Below are 20,384 nucleotides of genomic sequence, written 5' to 3'. Positions count from 1 at the left end.
CCACTCTCTCTCTCTCTCTCTCTCTGTCCTCTCCACTCTCTCTCGCTCTCTCTGTCCTCTCCACTCTCTCTCGCTCTCTCTGTCCTCTCCACTCTCTCTCGCTCTCTCTGTCCTCTCCACTCTCTCTCGCTCACTCTGTCCTCTCCACTCTCTCTCGCTCACTCTGTCCTCTCCACTCTCTCTCGCTCTCTCTGTCCTCTCCACTCTCTCTCGCTCTCGCTGTCCTCTCCACTCTCTCTCGCTCCCTCTGTCCTCTCCACTCTCTCTCGCTCTCTCTGTCCTCTCCACTCTCTCTCACTCTCTCTGTCCTCTCCACTCTCTCTCTCTCTCTGTCCTCTCCACTCTCTCTCACTCTCTCTGTCCTCTCCAATCGCTCTCTCTCTCGCTCCACTCTCTCTCTCATACATGATTCTGTCACTTGCTCTCTCTTTCTCTCTCTTTTTCTCTTTCTCTCTTTCTCCATCACCCTCCCAGAGGCAGCCATGGCCTGTCTAGCGGTGGACCCTGCCATCCTGCTGCTGATCGTGGGGGTGCTCATGTTCTTCATCACCTTCTGTGGCTGTGTGGGCTCACTCCGAGAGAACATCTGCCTCCTACAAACGGTCAGTGGTCTAGCCCACTTCTAACTCTTTTTAAAAGAGCATCCTCAAATCAAATGAAATTGTATTGGTCACATGCACCGAATACAACAGGTGTAGACTTTACCGTTAAATGCTTACTTACGAGCCTATTCCCAACAATGCAGACTTTATGCCTACCTACTTTGAAGTAATCAGTGATCTGTTAAGGTTTGGTGGGTGAAAGCAATAAGATAGAAATGGTGCTTTCAAATAGCCAAACGTACAAATCAGTGATCTTTACCTCAAGGAAGGCAGGAAGGAAGGATGCATTCAAAAAATATTGGAACTGGACCACTGCCAATTATGAGCTGTGCTGTGCTCTATCAATTAATAGCTTAGCATGAGATACTTTAGTCCTCCTCAGGTTATCTGCTGATGGGGGTTTTGACCCTTGAAAGATTACGAGGCTAATGCATTCTTATCCATAAGAATTGAGTGACATGCCCTCAGACTGAACAAATTATTAACTCTTCCTTTCTCTCTCTCTTTTCTCTCTCTCTCTCTCTCTCTCTCTCTCTCTCTCTCTCTCTCTCTCTCTCTCTCTCTCTCTCTCTCTCTCTCTCTCTCTCTCTCTCTCTCTCTCTCTCTCTCTCTCTCTCTCTCTTTATTTCTTTCCTCCAGTTCTGCATCTTTCTGACTATGATCTTTCTGCTGCAGCTAGCTGCAGGCATCCTGGGCTTCGTCTTCTCAGATAAGGTACTGTATCTCCACTAGGAAAGGATCGAATTATTGGGGTATCACTATGGGAATTATGGGGGTATCACTATGGGAATTATGGGGGTATCACTATGGGAATTCCTGCTATTGGTTGTATCATGCAGCATTTTATCCCCTAAAATAAACTGTAAATGTCGGTTCTCCCTAAGATTTTTACTCTGGGAACTCATTCCCATGCGTCCCGTCCCCTCCACCCCTGCCTCTAGCTAGGCCATTATACCTTGACCAGGTCCCAATTTACTGTCATTCACCAGTTCATGTTAAAGAAGTGCAACATCTCTCTGAGGTCAATTTAATAGATTGTTACTGTCCCCAAAGGGCAGTTCTTCTGCAGCATAAAATCTGCGCAATTGAAACTTACACACAGCATATATACAACAACAAGAGGAAGATAGGAATCATTAAAAGAGAAAGATTTGCCGTGAATATACAATATTTACAAGAGCAACCAATGGAATCCATGCTTTTGGATTAGACTTTCATCAATTGTGACTGTTGAATATGGTAGGCTTTCTAATGTCCTATTGGCTCAATTAGTGCTCATATCAGTTCATTCAAGTCATTACCGTAAGATAAGGGTCAAAAACATGATGATAACGATAAAAATGTAAATTTAGAAGAGGGAGTTTTTTTTTTGTCTGTCAGTGACTTGTGGCCAGAGATCGCCCTCTGCTGTTAGTTGCCTTCAACTTAACGTCACCGGTCGATTTTAATTCATCCAGCAGCAGGCTGTTGGTTTTCAGAGGAATGTACTACATGTATACTTTGAGTGTGAGCCTGCGACTGTGCGTGCTTGCTTGCGTGTGTGTTTGCGCATGTGTGTGAAGAGATGGCTCAAAAGATAGAACGCAGCTCAAAGAAAGGCAGCACTGTTTTCTAACCATGGGGGTATTATTATACCAGGATTTACTCAGGATAAATAAATGTGTGTAATTCATTGGCCCCTGCTTGTGACTTTACAACATTGTCTTGCTCAGGGTACAATTGAGTGTATTAGTTGATTGACCAAACAAATTATTTAAAGCAAATGGCTGTCCTCTTTTTTTCTGTCTCTTCTAAAGGCACGGAATAAAGTGAGTGAGATCATCAACAATGCCATCGTTCATTATAGGGATGACATTGACCTACAGAACCTCATCGATTTTGGTCAGAAAGAGGTGAGGAGTGGACCCCATATAACTGGAAAACAACACTTTCTCACTGTAATACTTGTTGTTCCCAAAATAATACACGTTGAACTCAAGAAGTTTCTGTACAGAGATGGTAGTTTCACTACTATTTATTTAGTATTAAAGGGGCTTTGTAAGATTTGGTCTAGGTTTTGAGATGACCCTCTATCAGCCTTCAACTTCCTGAAAACAACAGTTTAGTTCACTGTATTGGCCTTACTCACGAATGTGTCTCACAAGCGCTTGAGGTAAAAGACAACATCTACACACCACACTGACCTAACAACAAGTTGCACACAGATACAGACTGACAGCCGTTGACAACACAGGCTATACAGTCTGCCCATTACCAAGCTATACAGTCTGCCCATTACCAAGCTATACAGTCTGCCCATTACCAAGCTATACAGTCTGCCCATTACCAAGCTATACAGTCTGCCCATTACCAAGCTATACAGTCTGCCCATTACCAAGCTATACAGTCTGCCCATTACCAAGCTATACAGTCTGCCCATTACCAAGCTATACAGTCTGCCCATTACCAAGCTATACAGTCTGCCCATTACCAAGCTATACAGTCTGCCCATTACCAAGCTATACAGTCTGCCCATTACCAAGCTAGACAGTCTGCCCATTACCAAGCTATACAGTCTGCCCATTACCAAGCTATACAGTCTGCCCATTACCAAGCTATAGTCTGCCCATTACCAAGCTATACAATCTGCCCATTACCAAGCTATACAGTCTGCCCATTACCAAGCTATACAGTCTGCCCATTACCAAACTATACAGTCTGCCCATTACCAAGCTATACAGTCTGCCCATTACCAAGCTATACAGTCTGCCCATTACCAAGCTATACAGTCTGCCCATTACCAAGCTATACAGTCTGCCCATTACCAAGCTATACAATCTGCCCATTACCAAGCTATACAGTCTGCCCATTACCAAGCTATACAGTCTGCCCATTACCAAGCTATACAGTCTGCCCATTACCAAGCTATACAGTCTGCCCATTACCAAGCTATACAGTCTGCCCATTACCAAGCTATACAGTCTGCCCATTACCAAGCTATACAGTCTTCCCATTACCAAGCTATACAATCTGCCCATTACCAAGCTATACAATCTGCCCATTACCAAGCTATACAATCTGCCCATTACCAAGCTATACAGTCTGCCCATTACCAAGCTATACAATCTGCCCATTACCAAGCTATACAGTCTGCAATTACCAAGGACGTGTTTGTCCTCGTCTCCTCAGTTCAGCTGTTGTGGAGGTGTTACCTACACCGACTGGTCTCAGAACATGTACTTCAACTGCACCACAGACAACCCCAGCCGAGAGCGCTGCTCTGTTCCCTTCTCCTGCTGCCTGCTGTCTAAAGATGAGGTCAGGGGTTAGAGATCGGGGCCTTGGGGTATTACAATCGTCTTGCCAACAACTTGTTACAGTGGTTAAATTTTGACAGACTACAGTTAAGTGTGCTATTTTTATGTTCCACTTTATTGTCAAATGTGGTTTAGTTTCAACAGAGCACAAGGCACTTAAACTAGCCCTATTAAAATACTATATAGTTGTAAACCGTTATAAAGGAAAGTACATTTTGCACCGTTATGCGTGTGCACGCAAGAGTGTGTGTGCGTGCACATGTGCATGCTCATGTACTTGCTTGTGCATTCGCGTGCACGTGCATTGTAATTCAAATGCATCTCTCTCTCTGCCTCTCTCTCTCTCTGCCTCTCTCACTCCCTCTCTCTCTTCAGTTGGTCATTAACACAATGTGTGGTCAGGGGATGCAGGAGCTATCATTCCTGCGGGCTGGTGCCTTCATCCACACCAATGGCTGCATCGACAAGCTGGTTAACTGGATCCACAGCAACTTGTTCATGCTAGGGGGCATCGCCCTGGGTCTGGCCATCCCACAGGTAGACATCACCACACACACACACACACACACACACACACACAATTGAATAGTCTATTCAGACCCACAATGAAACTAAGGAGAAATGAGTCAACACACACACACACTTGAATAGTCCATTACAGGGTTGGGGTCAATCCGAATTGATGTCACTCAATTCCTTCAACTTAAAACATTTGAAATGAATAGCTTCTCCTTTTCAGTTTATTGAGAAATCATTGAAAGTAGATGCCGTTCTTTCAATTGTTGAATTGGAATTTCTGTTTACTTCTTGAATTGACTGACTTCAATTTGAATTGACCCTAGCCCTGGTCTATTTAGATTCACGTTGTAACTTTATGGGCAAATCATCTATACGTTTAGAGAGGGTCAGGAACCACTTTAAGTTACTTCTCTCACTTCTCTGCTCACCCAGCCTCTATTGTTTTCCTGCGCTCTCTCTCTCTCTCTCTCTCTCTCTCTCTCTCTCTCTCTCTCTCTCTCTCTCTCTCTCTCTCTCTCTCTCTCTCTCTCTCTCTCTCGTTAGCTGGTGGGGATCCTCTTGTCTCAGATTCTGATCAACCAGATAAAGGACCAGATTGAGCTTCAGAACTACAACCTGCAGCACCGTACGGACCCTTGGCAGTGACCTGCTCATGATCAGGTCCTCCCCGATCAGACTGGACCAGGACTAGGTCACCAACCCCGGGGTCACCCAGGGGGTGTGGGAGTCTGGAATTCTACCCCCTTCTGCTGGATGGGGCTCAAGCTTACATGTGTCCAAAGGCCTCTTTTCATGGAGATGGTTTTCATTTTCAAGGCTGCTTGATACTTTCGATGGTGCAAGGACTGGCTTTGAGGTCAAAGATTCTGGTTGGATGATCCACCACCATTTGACAAGAGTCGAAAATGGCGAGGTTATCTGCTCTCTTTCTGCGTTCTTCATTCCTGTGTCAATGTGTGCTTGTTTCGTTTTAGCTCACCCAGTACCCCGGATGGGTAGAGTTTTCACTTTGTGACCAATGGAATGGTCAATGTTTAAACTCTGCCCACCCCGTGCCACAGGGGAGCTAAAAGGAACGCATCTAATCAGGAAGTACTCCAGCCAGACAGCAAATGGAGAACTCCTCTATTCACACCTATTCATCATTTGACTCATCTGAAATATGACACGATCTGTAATTTATTGAAAAGGGTAAAGCAGCTGACTTTTTAGTCCAAACACTGCAAAATAATGTAGACTCTGTCCAGGTACTTTAGGATTTTGTCTATCCGATTTACAACATTGATCTGTTATTGATATCCATCCAGTTATCCCCTACTACTCTCATAGGGTTGAGAACAAGACAACTATGTTGGCCCTTCTCAGATATGGAAGAGAAAACCCAAGTAATGTAATAAAGCTCATTAGCTAATGGTGTGTATGTTAAAGCTCCCAACTGTAGTGTGACATGCATGCTATAACAAGTTAGACTCCTCAGTTGTCCAGTGTTGGTAATCGCGTGCCCACTAGAGCCACTTCTTCTTGTTTTTAGCTTATAGGAGTGAAACTTGGTGTGGTCGTCTGCTGCAATAGGACCGACGAGTTGTGCGTTCCCGAGATGCCGTTCTGCACACCACTGTAGTACTGTGCTGATATTTGCTTGTTTGTGGCGCGCCTGTTAGCTTGCACGATTCTTGCCATTGTACTTCGACCTCTCTCATCAACAAGCTGTTTTCGCCCACAGAACTGCCACTGACTGGATGTTTTTTGTTTGTCGCACCATTCTCGTTAAACCTTAGACAAGCCCAGGAGACTGTCTGTTTCTGAGATACTGGAACCGGCACACCTGGCACCGACTATCATACCACGCTCAAAGTCACTTAGGTCACTCGTTTTGCCCATTCGAACTTTCAATCGAACAGTAACTGAATGCCTTGATGCCTGTCTGCCTTCTTTATATAGCAAGCCATTGGCAAGTGACTCACTGTCTGTAGGAGCGATCCATTTTCGTGAACGGGGTGGTGTACCTAATAAACTGGCCACTAAGTGTGTATTTCGAGCTAAATGGACTCTAAATACATTCCTTTCAATAAAGCATATATTTTGGATATGATGCATTGTGGGTATCCATACAGACCAATAATGTAATTGTAGTTTCTTACTCACTGAGCTACTGATTTTATAATAAACAGTCTTAATTTCCGTAACGCCTTTTACACAAGCACTGGTGTTTAGATTGGCAAGCGCTGCAACACTGGAGTTCACACTAATGCTCTCCTCCATAACATAACCATGTTGGGCCGTCGCCTAGCCCTGTTGGCATTTCCCCTCACCGGGGTTGTGTTCATTTGATCACGCACGGAAAATTAAATTAAGCGCTTCTTATTGGACAAGTCCTGTTTTAGTCCGTTTTGTCTCTAATGAACACAACCCGGTTAGGTCCACTGGGAATACCAGTTGCTTTTTTCCCCTCATCATTTGGGTCAATATACTGTGACTGGTCAAGTATTAGACTACTGGTTAGCACTTTATTTTACGGTACAGACGGGGGTGGAATTCATTGTAGGAACTGACCCATGTAAAATTCTATGAATTAACATTAAAAATATAAATAATACATGTCAAAATGATATTCCCAATTCTCCTTAGGTACAGAGGGTATTTACTTTGAATGTATGTGGTAAATTGGTAATGACTCTTATGTAAACACAATAGCTTATGAATTCCTTATTTGTTTCTTTGGGAATCATCACAGCAAGTAGTTGGTTACCAATTGTGTTGAATTCATGTGATTAAGTACCAGAAACTACCCATTGACACCATTTATTAATGTCCTAATAAACACCAGGTAAATACCAGTGGAAACGGTGTTCTAAAATGAAGTACTACTGTATATTGAACAGTGTCTCATGACATTCTTTCCCAGTACTGTACTCCCAGATGGCATGTTGTGACCTGTCAGTGGGTGGGTGACGAGGACATAGGGATTGGGGTTGCGTGAGAGAAAACAACTCAAATGGATATAGGCATAAATGGCTACCGAACTCCAACCTCTCCAAATGTGTCTATAAGCTCCAATAGGATCATTGTGACAACAGGTGGCACAGCTCCATGTTTTATCACTGCAGCAAGTATCAATTGAAAGCATGGCTGTATACGCTATCCACAAAGACTAAATGTGTGATCTATAGTCAATCAGTTTAACAAATGTATTTTGTTTTATTGTCTCATCAGCAGTTTCACTGATTTTACCAGCCAGTGTTACAATACCTAGCTAAAGTGTAATATGGTCTAGCTACTGCCCACAGTACGACATGTTTAAATAGAAATGCAGGGGAAATTATGAGTGAGTTGCGTGTGTTTTTAATTTTAAAATGTTCATGATTTGGTTGATAACACTCAAGTTCATTCCAGGCTAGTTGGGACTGAAGTCTAATATAGCTGTGAACAGTCAGACGTAAAACAACAAAGTGTTTCCTCTCCACCCCAGTTTGGCGAATGAAAACCTGAGCTTAGATGCATTCCTGGCCTGAAATCTGCTGTGCCTGGGCAGACACAGTTCTGAATGTGAAGCACTTCTTCTCCATACACCTTCCTGCTTTATGCACATGGCCCTGCAGTTGTTTTAACTAATTGTATGAACTATATTATTATAGGTCTACATGCCAGGTGTGCATAATGTCATTGTTATGGGGAAGTTATTCAGAGACAGGCATTGAGAGACATCAGCGACAGTGTGTTCTGTACGAAGTCTCTGGTTCATTAACACACAGGACTTAGGCACAGTCCCTACATTTACAACTAATATGTATTCTAGGGGACATTCTGTTATACAGACCATTGTGAAATGAGAAGTCACATTGGCAATAATGGTGTAATAACTGACCTATAGATGAGTCCGTTTCTCTCTTCTGGTGTGAAGAGAGAGTGTGTGTGTGAGAGAGATTTAGCCGGGCGCTCCAGTGAGGGGCCCACGTGCTCTGTGTGTGGTCCTGGCCTGCCTCATTCTCAGACAGCCATGTTGCTGTGAGTTTTAAGGAGACCCAGTGCTTCCCTCAGAGAGAGAGAGAGGGGGGGGGGGGGGGGGGAACATGGAGCTCCTCTCATTCATACAGCACAGGTCAAAAACAAAACATCCATTGTCATTTCAATCAGCAGGAGACAGCCTGTTGGAGCATCACATCTAATGCACTGCCCTATAATGGTCAGGTTAGAGAGAGGCTTTGATAACATCACAATCACAAGCATGAAGAGGATTGTTTGAGACTGTATGGTGTTCTGCCTACTGTCCCATTGGTGGATAAAGATAGAATCTTAAATCCGACCAATGTCAGTCACTTAGGGCTTTACAGTTAACTTATAATCAACCTCTGAAAGTTTTCTTGGTCAGTTTGAGGTTTCATTCGTGTGAAGAGCAGTGCTACCTTAACTGGGAGAGAGAATGCACATTTCCATTATGAGGGTCTCCAAGGAAACAGATTTAATATGGACTGGATGGGAAATAAACAAGACTAACTGTTTTTCCAGAACCATAATGCCATGAAGTTATTCACTGTTTCTAATTCCACCAGGCCATCCCATTCCCCAGCCAACACCCGTACAGTAGGCCGCATACTCATTTACAAACTGTACAATTTAAGCAAAGAAAATGACAATATTGTCTGGTCTTTTAGAATCAAAGTAGCCTAATGAGTGGATAATTTACTTGTTTATGTCCAAGACAACAAACTTTCCCTGAGTGGCTACTGGCATGCCACTGGCAGATAAACTCGCAGTTACCATTTTTGTGGTGGTGAATGAACAGTCTTTGGAGTGGGCTGACAAAGAAATATAGCCTACTGTGCTCGCATAATCACTAAGATTTAGATTGTATGGCAAAGTGAGGCTCTAGTTTCTTCACAGATTTGAAGGACGTTGCACTGTAGTATAATGCAATAGACTACTGAAGATGGTTGTTCACACCAACATAACTGATCAGTCTATGATTGCAAATCTATGTCAATTCATTCTTAATAGCAAGCAGTGCAAATGTAGGCGGTAAGGTCAGATGTAAGTAGTGGGGGAAAATATGGGTCTTTGGAGATCTTTAAAATACTTGTTTTTGGAAGAAAAAAAAATAATTGAGTGACATGAGTGTCATACTGGTACCCCAGCTATATAGGCAGGATATCATTGCTCATTGTGTAATTATTCCTTGTGTTACTATTTTTTTAATGTTATTTATTTATTTAATGTATTCTGCATTGGTGGGAAGGGCCCATAAGTAAGCGTTTCACTGTTAGTCTACACCTGTTGTTTACGAAGCATGTGACATAACATTTTGATTTGATTGTGATTGATTTGAAGAATGTGGTATGTCAGAAATAAAGGTTCTAAATTAACGGACGATTAAACAAACAAACATAAACATACGAAGTAAAGGTACACAGATGGCATTTCTACTGGAGTCTATCCTGGCAGGAGAGAGATTGTTTTGGTATACCTATAAGGCATAGTCTTACCCTTGGAGAGGGGGATGGGGTGAGATGTTTTTGTTATTTTGGCTCTCCCCCACCATGTACATACCAGAGGCAGAAAAAAATAGCAGAAACGACATGCAAGCGAGAAAAACAAAGACCCAACTCCATCAGACACATCGCAGAATTCTATAGAAATCCCCCCAAAACTGCCCTTTTTTGGGATAGGCCTACATAGATTAAATGAAAATAGTTTTTTGCAGCAAAAGACGGGAAAGGGGGAGCGCAAGGGGGATGTAGCGCGTAGACTAGAGATCATATTACAGTTTCAGACTTTTCATGGCAAGTTTGGGGGAAGTGGGGGAGGGTGAATCTGTTACTTTGTCGATTTGATTTCTTTTTAATAGGCCTATCCAACAAAAACAGCGTAAGGAATAGTTCCACTTGATTTTAATTGAATATCATGCATGCATATTTTTTTGGTGGCGATCGGATTGTGGGAATTCCAGTGATAAATGAAGGATTGTACGACAAATGCAAAATGAAAAAGTTCGGGAGTGCGTGAAAACTGGGACAACGTTTCGTTTCATTGTATCATAATTTTACATTCGGCATCAAATGAACAAGAGCACTTCGTGCGATTTTTATTAACGGTTACATTTTAGATTACTGGAATACAAATAACCATTTTTTCCCCTGGATACAAAGTTGCACCGTTGAATCTCCAAGATGTCTTCCCATGGCCGGAGTTCCATTGTTGGTGGGTTCGGGATGCTTTGCGTTTGGGCTGCCTCCTTTCTGGTTACTCATGCGGTAACGGTCCAGAGAAACGAAACAATTTTCAATGATTTCTGCAAGAAAACTACAACATGTGAAGTGCTTAAATATAATACATGTCTTGGGTCACCGCTACCGTACACGCACACGTCTCTTGTCTTGGCTGAAGACTCAAGTACCCAAGACGAAGCGTTTGAGAAGTTGGCCATGTGGTCTGGTAAGCCTTTATTTGGTTAATAAGCAAAGGTAAAAAGGGGTCATGTTGTTCATTTACTGTAATTGATATGAAAGAAATTGAAAAATGTATTATACATTTGTGTTGTGTTATTAAGTGCAGACACCCCCCCCCCCCCCATTAGCATCAGATGCAATATAGATGTTCATATTATGTCATTTGCAAAAGGAAACGTAAAATAACATATATTTATTTTATTCGTTGAACTTTCACTTGTGATTATTTAGTCTTAACCTTGCCATTTGACATAAACATAATGTTCTATTATACGTTTTTTTTTTTTTTACAGTAGCACTATATAATAATTATGTAATAAGATGTATTACATTGTGCCATTAAACATTAAGGTAGATATTGGTTACAGTCACATACAAGGTCAGTAGGTTCATTGGTACAATATAGCATGTTAACTAGGCAATTAAATGTTGAGGGCCCCTCCAAATGGATCGTTTTTGTAATTGCCAAATACACAGGAATAAGACTTTTACAGGAAATGGGGGTTAAGAGCAAATAAAGAACAGAAAAGAAAATACTCTCTGAGGTGTTAGATATTCAGTGAGATTTTCTGCACATGCATAAACACTCATTAGTGAGCCATCAACCTGCATTTCCTTCCACTTTACACTAATCCTCAGCTCATCTGTAGAGTGGTTCCCTTCCCCACTCCCCACCCCCACCATGGGAAAAAAAGAGGAGACCACACAACTAGTGACCTTCCAAATGTATGATATTGTAACGGTAGCAGCCTCATCAAGAGGTTTGGAGTTCTTGGCGTAACAGCTAAGGTGTTGCGTTGATCGGCACTGGACCCAGGTACCAATCCCAGTCAGGGTCAACGTCCAGGCACTACTTATCTCCTGACCTAGTGATCATTTTCATCATCAACATCCAGATCCTACTGTAGCTCTGTAGCTCAGCTGGTAGAGCACGGCGCTTGTAACGCCAAGGTAGTGGGTTCGATCCCCGGGACCACCCATACACAAAAATGTATGCACGCATGACTGTAAGTCGCTTTGGATAAAAGCGTCTGCTAAATGGCATATTATTATTATTATTATTATTATTATTATTACTTATCTCCTGACCCTAGTGATTATCATCCTCACCACACTGAAGTGATGAATGTGCATAATTTATATTCAGACTGGTCTCATACTGTATATGCTGTAGCTAACACTACTATCGTTGTCATACCATTACATTTACATTTACATTTTATATTTACGTCATTTAGCAGACGCTCTTATCCAGAGCGACTTACAGTTAGTGAGTGCATACATTATATTTTTTTATACTGGCCCCCCGTGGGAATCGAACCCATACCATACATAGATGTTTGGCATGACAATGAACGAACAAACCCAGAGAGGAGTTTGCTAAGGCACAAACAGGCTGGAGCACCAGGGTCGTGTTCGCTAGGGCACACCGTAGCAAAATCTTTCACAACAGAAAACGATAATTAGCGTTTATTATGGTACCTACCTTCACATTTCTCTCAGTTTAGGAGCATTCTCATCCATTTGGTGTCTACTGAAGTCAACCCAAGGTACATTATTGTCCCTCCCCTCCCGTCTCGCCCATGCAGGTCTGAGGAACGCCCCTCGGTGCTGGGCGGTCATCCAGCCCCTGCTGTGTGCCGTCTACATGCCCAAATGTGACAACGGGCAGGTGGAGCTTCCCAGCCAGCACCTGTGCCAGGCTACGCGTCGCCCCTGCAGCATTGTGGACCAGGAGAGGGGCTGGCCCAACTTCCTCAAGTGTGAGGAGACTGACAAGTACCCCATGGGCTGCACGGTATGGTAGATGCTCTCACTATGCATGCATGTGTCCAGAAACAACCCCAAGCCCCTAACTACTAGCCATGTTTTTGTAGATCGGAAAAACCTATACAATCCTTTCGGATCTGAACAAGTGGCTAGGGGGTAAGGGCTATGGGTTGTTTATGGACAAGGCCACAGACTGAGGTTCATTGGTCATGTATTTAGTGGTGGCACCAGAAGTTCTTCACTGGGGTAGCTAACATTTACATTTACATCATTTAGCAGACGCTCTTATCCAGAGCGACTTACACATTGGAGTTGCTTGGTCATTGAGAAGGGTGAGAAGGGGTGAGAAGGGGTGAGAAGGGTGAGAAGGGGTGCTTGCAGTCCATGGTGTACATGTTTGTGTGTACTAATACATTATGTTTTGAGGGTGCTGACGGGGTGCTAGGCCAATTCTTAAGGGGGCTTCAGCACTGTCAACCCACTGGGCACACACTGGTTGAATCAACGTGGTTTCCACGTCATGTCAATGAAATTACATTGAACCAACGTGGAGTAGACGTTGAATTGAAGTCTGTGCCCAGCGGGAGGCCCCTCCATGGAGTCACCCATCTAGTCAAGAGGCTAGTTTAATTGTCTTTCAGTCTAAAATGGCTGTCAATATTATACTATATAATACTATAATATATTATATACAGTGCATTCGGAAAGTATTCAGACCCCTTGACTTTTTCCACATTTTGTTACCCCTGAGGTGCCTTATTGTTATTATAAACTGGTTACCAACGTATTTAGAGCAGTAAAAATAAATATTTTGTCATACCCGTGGTATACGGTCTGATATACCACAGCTGTCAGCCAATCAGCATTCAGGGCTCGAACCACCCAATTTATAAAATACTATATAATATTGAGGCGGATGCCTCATATGAAAAATAGACCAAACAGAGTGACGTTATGAGCTCACTGTGTCTTCCGTCCATGGTGAGACAGAACGAGGTGCAGAAGCTGAAGTTCAACACGTCGGGATACTGCGAAGCCCCCCTGGTGAAGACAGACGTTCAGGCCAGCTGGTACAAAGATGTGGAGGGCTGCGGAATCCAGTGCAACAACCCCCTGTTCACTGACGAGGAGCACTCGGACATGCATGCCTACATCGCTGTGTTCGGCACCGTCACCCTGCTCTGCACCTTTTTCACTCTGGTGAGCCTCACACGGCAGTGTTGTGGACTACATTACCCATAATTCCAAGTGTAACTTGCAGCTGTTAGCAACAATTTTTTGACTTGACTTTTAACTTTTACATTTGAGGTTATAAATGGAATTAAGATACAGGTATTGTAACACACATACCATTATTTTTCAGATAATGTGTTCATACTGCTTTTCACAGAAGTTGTCAAAACAATGCTTTTTATTAGCTGATATTGTTAGTAATTTGTGGAGAACTATGTGTTTCACTGAGTTGACCTTTCTAAGGACAGCAAAAAGTGTTTTCCATTAATATTATTAATCTTTGTGATTTGACCCATGACCTGTGGACTGAGACTGTACTGAGAAATCACCAGGGATTTTCTATATTTATTCTCAAATGTTCCTGTCTCACGTCTCCTCTCTCTCCCTCTCTCTCTCTCTCTCTCTCTATCTCCCCCCCCCCCCCACTCTCTCCCTCTCTCTCTTTCCCTCTCTCCTTTCACAGGCCACCTTTCTGGCGGACTGGAAGAATTCAAACCGTTACCCCGCCGTCATCCTCTTCTACATCAATACCTGTTTCTTCATGGGCAGTATCGGCTGGCTGGCTCAGTTCATGGACGGAGCTCGCAAAGAGATCGTATGCAAGAGTGACAACACCATGCGTTTAGGGGAGCCCTCGTAAGTGAAGAAGAAGAATACTATATATTTTATTGTCCATCATTTGTAGTTTTTGCTTACGACCCAACCCCCTGAGACACACACATACACTGTACATACACACACACACCGAAGGGGTTGGAAGAAAGTGGGAGTATTATGAGATAAGATGGGAAAATGCCATTTAAAGGAGTATTTCTTGAATCTTCTGGTGAGGTTCGTAGGTCTTGTATTTTGCTGGTACAGGAGTCAGGAGGTTAGTTTTCACAAGATCGCTTTGTTTCTCAAACTTGATTGGTTGATTGATTGGTTGGCTGATTGATTGATTGAATTTATCAGACAATTAATAACACACATACAGCCAATGCAATGGCAGTGTACACTTTCAAAATCATAGAGTCATTCACTTTCTTCTCTCTCTCTCCATCCAGGTCTACCGAGACTCTGTCGTGTGTCATCATCTTCAGCCTCGTCTACTACTCTCTGATGTCTGGGGTGATCTGGTTCGTCATGCTGACCTATGCCTGGCACACGTCCTTCAAGGCCCTGGGCACCACCCACCAGCCCCTGTCGGGCAAGACCTCATACTTCCACATGGTCACATGGTCCGTCCCATTCATCCTCACTGTGACTATTCTAGCCACCGCTGAGGTATGGAACACCTACCATTTGTTTTAGCCATTGAAAAAAAGTAACTTCTGTGATTTGCGTTTTATAATGCTAATGATGATAACACATTATACATGCTTATGACAAGTCTCACAATGCGTTGTAACTTAATCTTAATGCATTGTACCAGCAGGCTTTAAGTTAAGTGTTACTGGGTTATTTTGCAATGGTGTAATCCCAAACAGTGTCTACAGTTTAGAGACAAGTTTATTTATTCGCTTTTCATGATAGAAAGACAATGACTCAGAATTTATTGTTTTCCAAATTATTTATATTTTATGCCATTCAAACACATGTATGCATTTCTGGTCTCTGTTGTTTGCCACAGGTGGATGGAGACTCTGTCAGTGGGATCTGTTTCGTTGGCTATAAGAACTACCACTACCGCGCTGGCTTTGTGTTGGCTCCCATTGGAGTTGTGCTTGTCATTGGTGGCTATTTCCTCATACGAGGTGAGTTCTCTCAAACCCAAAAAACTAGACATTTTCATATTTCAGAATTGAAATGCTACCAAATAAACAGACGTTCCCTAACTGATTTCCTCTGTTTGTTTCTGCAGGAGTCATGACGTTGTTCTCCATCAAGAGTAACCACCCGGGTCTTCTGAGTGAGAAGGCTGCGAGCAAAATCAACGAAACAATGCTAAGACTTGGTATGACCCCTTAGCTGTCAATCACCAAATATCCAGAGCCAAACCACTGGCATAACAGTGTAACAAACCTGGTTAGTGTTGAAAAGACAGATAACCGCTTCCACAAGGGAGCTAGCTTTCCTGGAGCAGTGGTTAGATCCACTGCCTTTGGGTCAGGCGACCCCCCCCCCCCCCACGAAATGCTACAATAGCATGCTAGCATAAACCTTTAATAAAGCCACTTAAATCGCCTCATCGTAGATTTACTTTAGATTCTGTTGCACGATATATGTTATATAACCCTTTGGTTTTATCATCATATAAAGTATATTGTGTCTTGACTCCTGAGTTTTCTGGAATTTCAAATATCCCTAACAATTTGTGTAATTCCTCTTTATCAGGTATATTTGGATTCCTGGCGTTTGGCTTTGTCTTAATCACGTTTGGCTGCCACTTTTACGACTTCTTCAACCAGGCTGAGTGGGAGAAGAGCTTCAGAGAATATGTGTTGTAAGTTCCTTTTCTCCTCATGTAGCCTACAATAACCCGGAACTATTTTCAACGCTGCAACTTCAAAACAGGTGTTTAGGACCTAAGGACTTCTGGACCCTTTTGGAATACTCTAAAAATGTATGCTTCTTTTCTCAACACCTGGAAGTAATCACCAATATATGACATGACATAATTGGTAAAAGCTTTGCAATGGAAAGTTTCCTTACACTAATCCAATATGTCAAACGAGTGATTACTTCAAGGAAGGGAGGAAGGAAATATGCATTTAAGAGTATTGGAACATGGCCCCAGTTATATGGTGTAATAGGAGATTTAAGAGTATTGGAACATGGCCCCAGTTGTATGGTGTAGTGGGAGATTTAAGAGTATTGGAACATGGCCCCAGTTGTATGGTGTAGTGGGAGATTCCCAGCAGATGAGACAGGTGGTTACCATAGCCCTACCTGGTTGTGGTGCTGTGAATGCAGCCTTATTTCTCCACTCTGTTGACTTTGGGTGGACTGGTATTAATTTCACCTCAGAAATGTAAATGTCTCTTTCCTGCCTCAACAAGTAAACAACTGGTTCATGTCAACCGCTCTGTATGTGAATATGCCCCATTTATATGGCTTTACAGTGGGTGTGGGTATGTAGAGTATTTTACCACAGCAAATGCAACTGCCTGTGCAAAAAGAGCTTTGACGATTGATTGATGATGTCTATGTTGGTTTTGAACAGGTGCGAGGCCAACGTGACGATCGCTCATCAGACCAACAAGCCGATCCCAGAATGTACCATCAAGAACCGTCCCAGTCTACTAGTAGAAAAGATTAATCTGTTCTCCATGTTCGGCACGGGCATCGCCATGAGCACCTGGGTGTGGACCAAGGCCACTATCCTCATCTGGAAACGCACCTGGTGCAAGTAAGCAGCCATTTCCTTTAGAACACACACAGAAAATTAGACAGGGCGGCAGTCTCTTTGTGCTTTAGCAGAAAGTTGTATTGTAGAAAAAAGGTAGGCTACAAGAAAATAGTATATGAACTTTAACAACAATACCCAAGTATGGAGTTACACATTTTATTATCTCTCTGAGGCATTCACACGGCATTGTCTGTGTATTAAAGCTGAAATCCGCATAAGGTGAAACAGCGCCACTGTTCGCCCCCAGCGAATTTGTTATTGTTTTTTTGATGAAATGGAGGAGAGGAGACATACATTTTGTTTTCTTCAGTACATACTATGCTGTTCTATCGCACGTGCAATGATGTCAGAGCGAAAAAATACAGTGTTCGTTGTTTGATGCAACTTCTTTGTTGTTGTAATATCTCAAACGAACGTGGTAGTTTCACCAAGTATGGATTTCAGCTTTAATGTCTGCACAATTTTACCGCGATTGTCACGTCAAGGGATACGTCTACATTGTCTGTCACATTGTCATTTATCTACCTGTTGTTCCTGTCATAGGGTTATCGGCCGTAGCGACGATGAGCCCAAGAGGATAAAGAAGAGCAAGATGATAGCCAAGGCCTTCTCCAAGCGCAAGGAGCTCCACAAAGACCCGGAGAAGGAGCTGTCCTTCAGCATGCACACTGTCTCCCATGACGGGCCAGTAGGTAAGTCCCCAAAGCGACCCCCTGGGGGTTTAGGAGAAGTACTACAAACCTTGTCATCAGTCAGCAAGAGGCTGCTTGTCATCAGTCAGCAAGAGGCTGCTTGTCATCAGTCAGCAAGAGGCTGAATTGGCTGCCTCTCAATGAAATGGCACATTTTGGGGCTGAACTGAAAACTCTAACATTCAAAGTATTCTTTTTTTATGAGGATGGTATGCCATACTTTTTTATAATTGAGGAACTCCTGGCTGATATTAGTTTCCACTATGTTTCCACTATGTTTCAATGTTACAACTAAAAGTGAATGTCATTGAGAACTCTGTCTGACACTAGAAGTGAATGTCATTGAGAACTCTGTCTGAATGACAGTCATCAGATAATGTAAGCACTGAGGTGGCTGTGGCCAGCATGCTTGCTTATGTTGGAGGGACTATATGAACTGTTAGTTATTGGAACACTGCAGGGGACTCCAGGGAGCATTCTACTATATAAATAACCTTTGGGGCTTTTAATGAATGGATAGTAATGTTTGAGCTCTTCTACTATATAATGGATAGTAATGGTTGATCTGTCTTTTCTTCTTTCTCATTGGTAGCTGGAATCAACTTTGACCTGAACGGGGAGCCATCCAATGAGATGTCTTCAGCCTGGGCCCAGCATGTGACCAAGATGGTGGCCAGGAGAGGTGCCATTCTGCCGCAGGACATCTCTGTCACCCCTACAGGGACACCTGGTGAGAACTGCCACCTGCTTATTGACATTGTCTGACATCTGCACTCTTCCTTGCGTTCATTGCATTCTTCCTTGAAATGATAACAGATCGTAGACAGTTGGATTAGTTAAAGCAATGGGAGAGGGTCTTTGCTTTCACTTATCCAATCATGTATAGATTCAAACAGGGCCTATGTTACTAGCCTGGTTAAGCCAGACTGAATGCTGCACTCACAATGGCAGTATTCAGTATGATATAACCAGGCTACAGAATTGTCAGTTCAGCCTCCAGTCTGATTTAATCCTGTTACCATGTTACCACTATGAGTCTGAATCTCACCCTGCTCTTTCACCCAGTTCCACCGCCAGAGGAGAGGAAGCTGTGGATGGTGGAGGCGGAGATCTCTCCTGAGATGATGAAGAGGAAAAAGAAGAGGAAGAAGAGGAAGAAGGAGGCGCGTCCTATGGAGGAGCTGGCCGAACACCAGGGCTACCGTCAGCGAGAGTTTGGCACCAGCTCGGTGCCACGGCTACCCAAGCTGCCCGGCCACAGGAGCCTGGTGGCCAATCTGAGGCAGCACCAGGAGGAGGCTGAGGACGTCCTACCAGGCTCTTACCCTGAGTTTAGGCCCTCTCAGCCCCTGCCCTACCAGGAGAGGTACGGAGGAGCCCTGGGGCCCTCCTCTAGCCAGAGGAGCAGGTACACTGACCTCAACCCCCTCTCCCTCAGCGACCTGCCTGAGGACCTTGGCCTGGGGCCCCGCTGCCGCCCCCAACAACCACCCCCCTCCTCCTGGCAGCACAATGGAGCGTTCCGCTACTCCGGGGAGGTGGCGCCTATGGCAGGGGGGTCTGGGAGGACAGCCCACGTGGGGAGGTCGCAGGGGGGTCAAAGGAGGGCGGAGTGGGGGCAGATCCACTCTAGAACCAACCTGATGGAGGCAGAGCTTATGGACGCTGACTCTGACTTCTGAGAGCGACCATGTATGGTTGTGGGGTTTTGTGTTTTTTTTACAGACTGTAAGCTAGAAGTGCTGGATACTTACACTTATGGTGCTCCCTTGTCACTGCCCAACAGTCAAGATGAAACAGGACTCAAGTCAAGTTAATTGGTCAGATCTGTCTCATTAAAAGGGAAGGGCTAAAGGAGAACTGATCAGGCCAAGGGTGAGTTTCATGAAAGCTTCTTGACTTATGTCCCACTGGGCACAAACTGGTTGAATCAACGTTGTTTCCACATCATTTCAACCCCCCCAAATCAACGTGGAAAACTGATTGGATTTGAAAAAAGTCATCAACGTAAGGGCATTTAACCTAAATCCAATGACATGGTGAATTTTTTTGTTGATTTCACATTGAATACACGTTTGTTGACAACTCAACCAAATGTAATTCAAAACTAGACGTTGAACTGACTTCTGTGCCCAGTGGGGTGGCTCTGAATTTCTCTTAGCAACCCACAGCAGTGACAGAGTAACAATGATAATGTCTGTAGTATGTTCTCAATAAAAATAAAAAAAATTATATGGCTGCATTTAGACAGGCAGCGCAATTCTGATCTTCTTACCACTAATTGGTCTTTTGACCAATCACATCAAATCTTTTCACATCACATCTTTTTCAGAGCTGATCTGATTGGTCAAAAGACCAATTAGTGACAAAAATATCAGAATTGGTCTGCCTGTCTAAATGAGCAAAATTAATTGAATAAAGCACTTTGCTGTTCAACAAGTGGTCTGGGTCTATAGGTTGTGAAGAGAAATGAAGTACCTCGTTAGCTACAAAGCTTT

The 20,384-nt window shown here is 43.4% G+C and overlaps 2 protein-coding genes across 2 annotated transcripts; both read left to right on the top strand.

Annotated features, from left to right (window-relative positions):
* The first annotated feature begins 398 nt into the window (after window positions 1-398).
* On the top strand, window positions 399-7,254 carry LOC311124677 (tetraspanin-33-like). The gene is made up of 6 exons (XM_084198782.1): window positions 399-602; window positions 1,242-1,316; window positions 2,399-2,494; window positions 3,771-3,899; window positions 4,274-4,435; window positions 4,961-7,254. Exons 1-6 carry the CDS (start codon window positions 483-485, stop codon window positions 5,060-5,062), a joined length of 684 nt encoding a protein of 227 aa, XP_084054908.1. The 5' UTR covers window positions 399-482; the 3' UTR covers window positions 5,063-7,254.
* Window positions 7,255-10,182: 2,928 nt separating this feature from the next.
* LOC311124674 (protein smoothened-like) lies at window positions 10,183-20,098 on the top strand. The gene is made up of 12 exons (XM_084198780.1): window positions 10,183-10,846; window positions 12,450-12,658; window positions 13,621-13,830; window positions 14,327-14,499; window positions 14,910-15,129; window positions 15,476-15,599; window positions 15,707-15,799; window positions 16,180-16,288; window positions 17,009-17,194; window positions 17,738-17,886; window positions 18,479-18,616; window positions 18,952-20,098. Exons 1-12 carry the CDS (start codon window positions 10,582-10,584, stop codon window positions 19,566-19,568), a joined length of 2,493 nt encoding a protein of 830 aa, XP_084054906.1. The 5' UTR covers window positions 10,183-10,581; the 3' UTR covers window positions 19,569-20,098.
* The last annotated feature ends 286 nt before the right edge of the window (window positions 20,099-20,384 follow it).

This window comes from Coregonus lavaretus (assembly GCF_964263955.1).
Source record: "Coregonus lavaretus genome assembly, contig: HAP1_SCAFFOLD_2724, whole genome shotgun sequence".
Lineage (NCBI taxonomy): Eukaryota > Metazoa > Chordata > Actinopteri > Salmoniformes > Salmonidae > Coregonus > Coregonus lavaretus.
This window is presented reverse-complemented; position numbering and strand designations above follow the sequence as displayed.

Coding starts and splice junctions, on each gene's coding strand:
- LOC311124677 (XM_084198782.1), top strand. CDS start 483: ATGGCCTGTCTAGCGGTGGACCCTGCCATCCTGCTGCTGATCGTGGGG. Junction 603..1,241: donor ACATCTGCCTCCTACAAACG/GTCAGTGGTCTA, acceptor TCTTTCCTCCAG/TTCTGCATCTTTCTGACTAT. Junction 4,436..4,960: donor TGGGTCTGGCCATCCCACAG/GTAGACATCACC, acceptor CTCTCTCGTTAG/CTGGTGGGGATCCTCTTGTC.
- LOC311124674 (XM_084198780.1), top strand. CDS start 10,582: ATGTCTTCCCATGGCCGGAGTTCCATTGTTGGTGGGTTCGGGATGCTT. Junction 17,195..17,737: donor TGGAAACGCACCTGGTGCAA/GTAAGCAGCCAT, acceptor TTCCTGTCATAG/GGTTATCGGCCGTAGCGACG. Junction 17,887..18,478: donor CTCCCATGACGGGCCAGTAG/GTAAGTCCCCAA, acceptor TCTCATTGGTAG/CTGGAATCAACTTTGACCTG.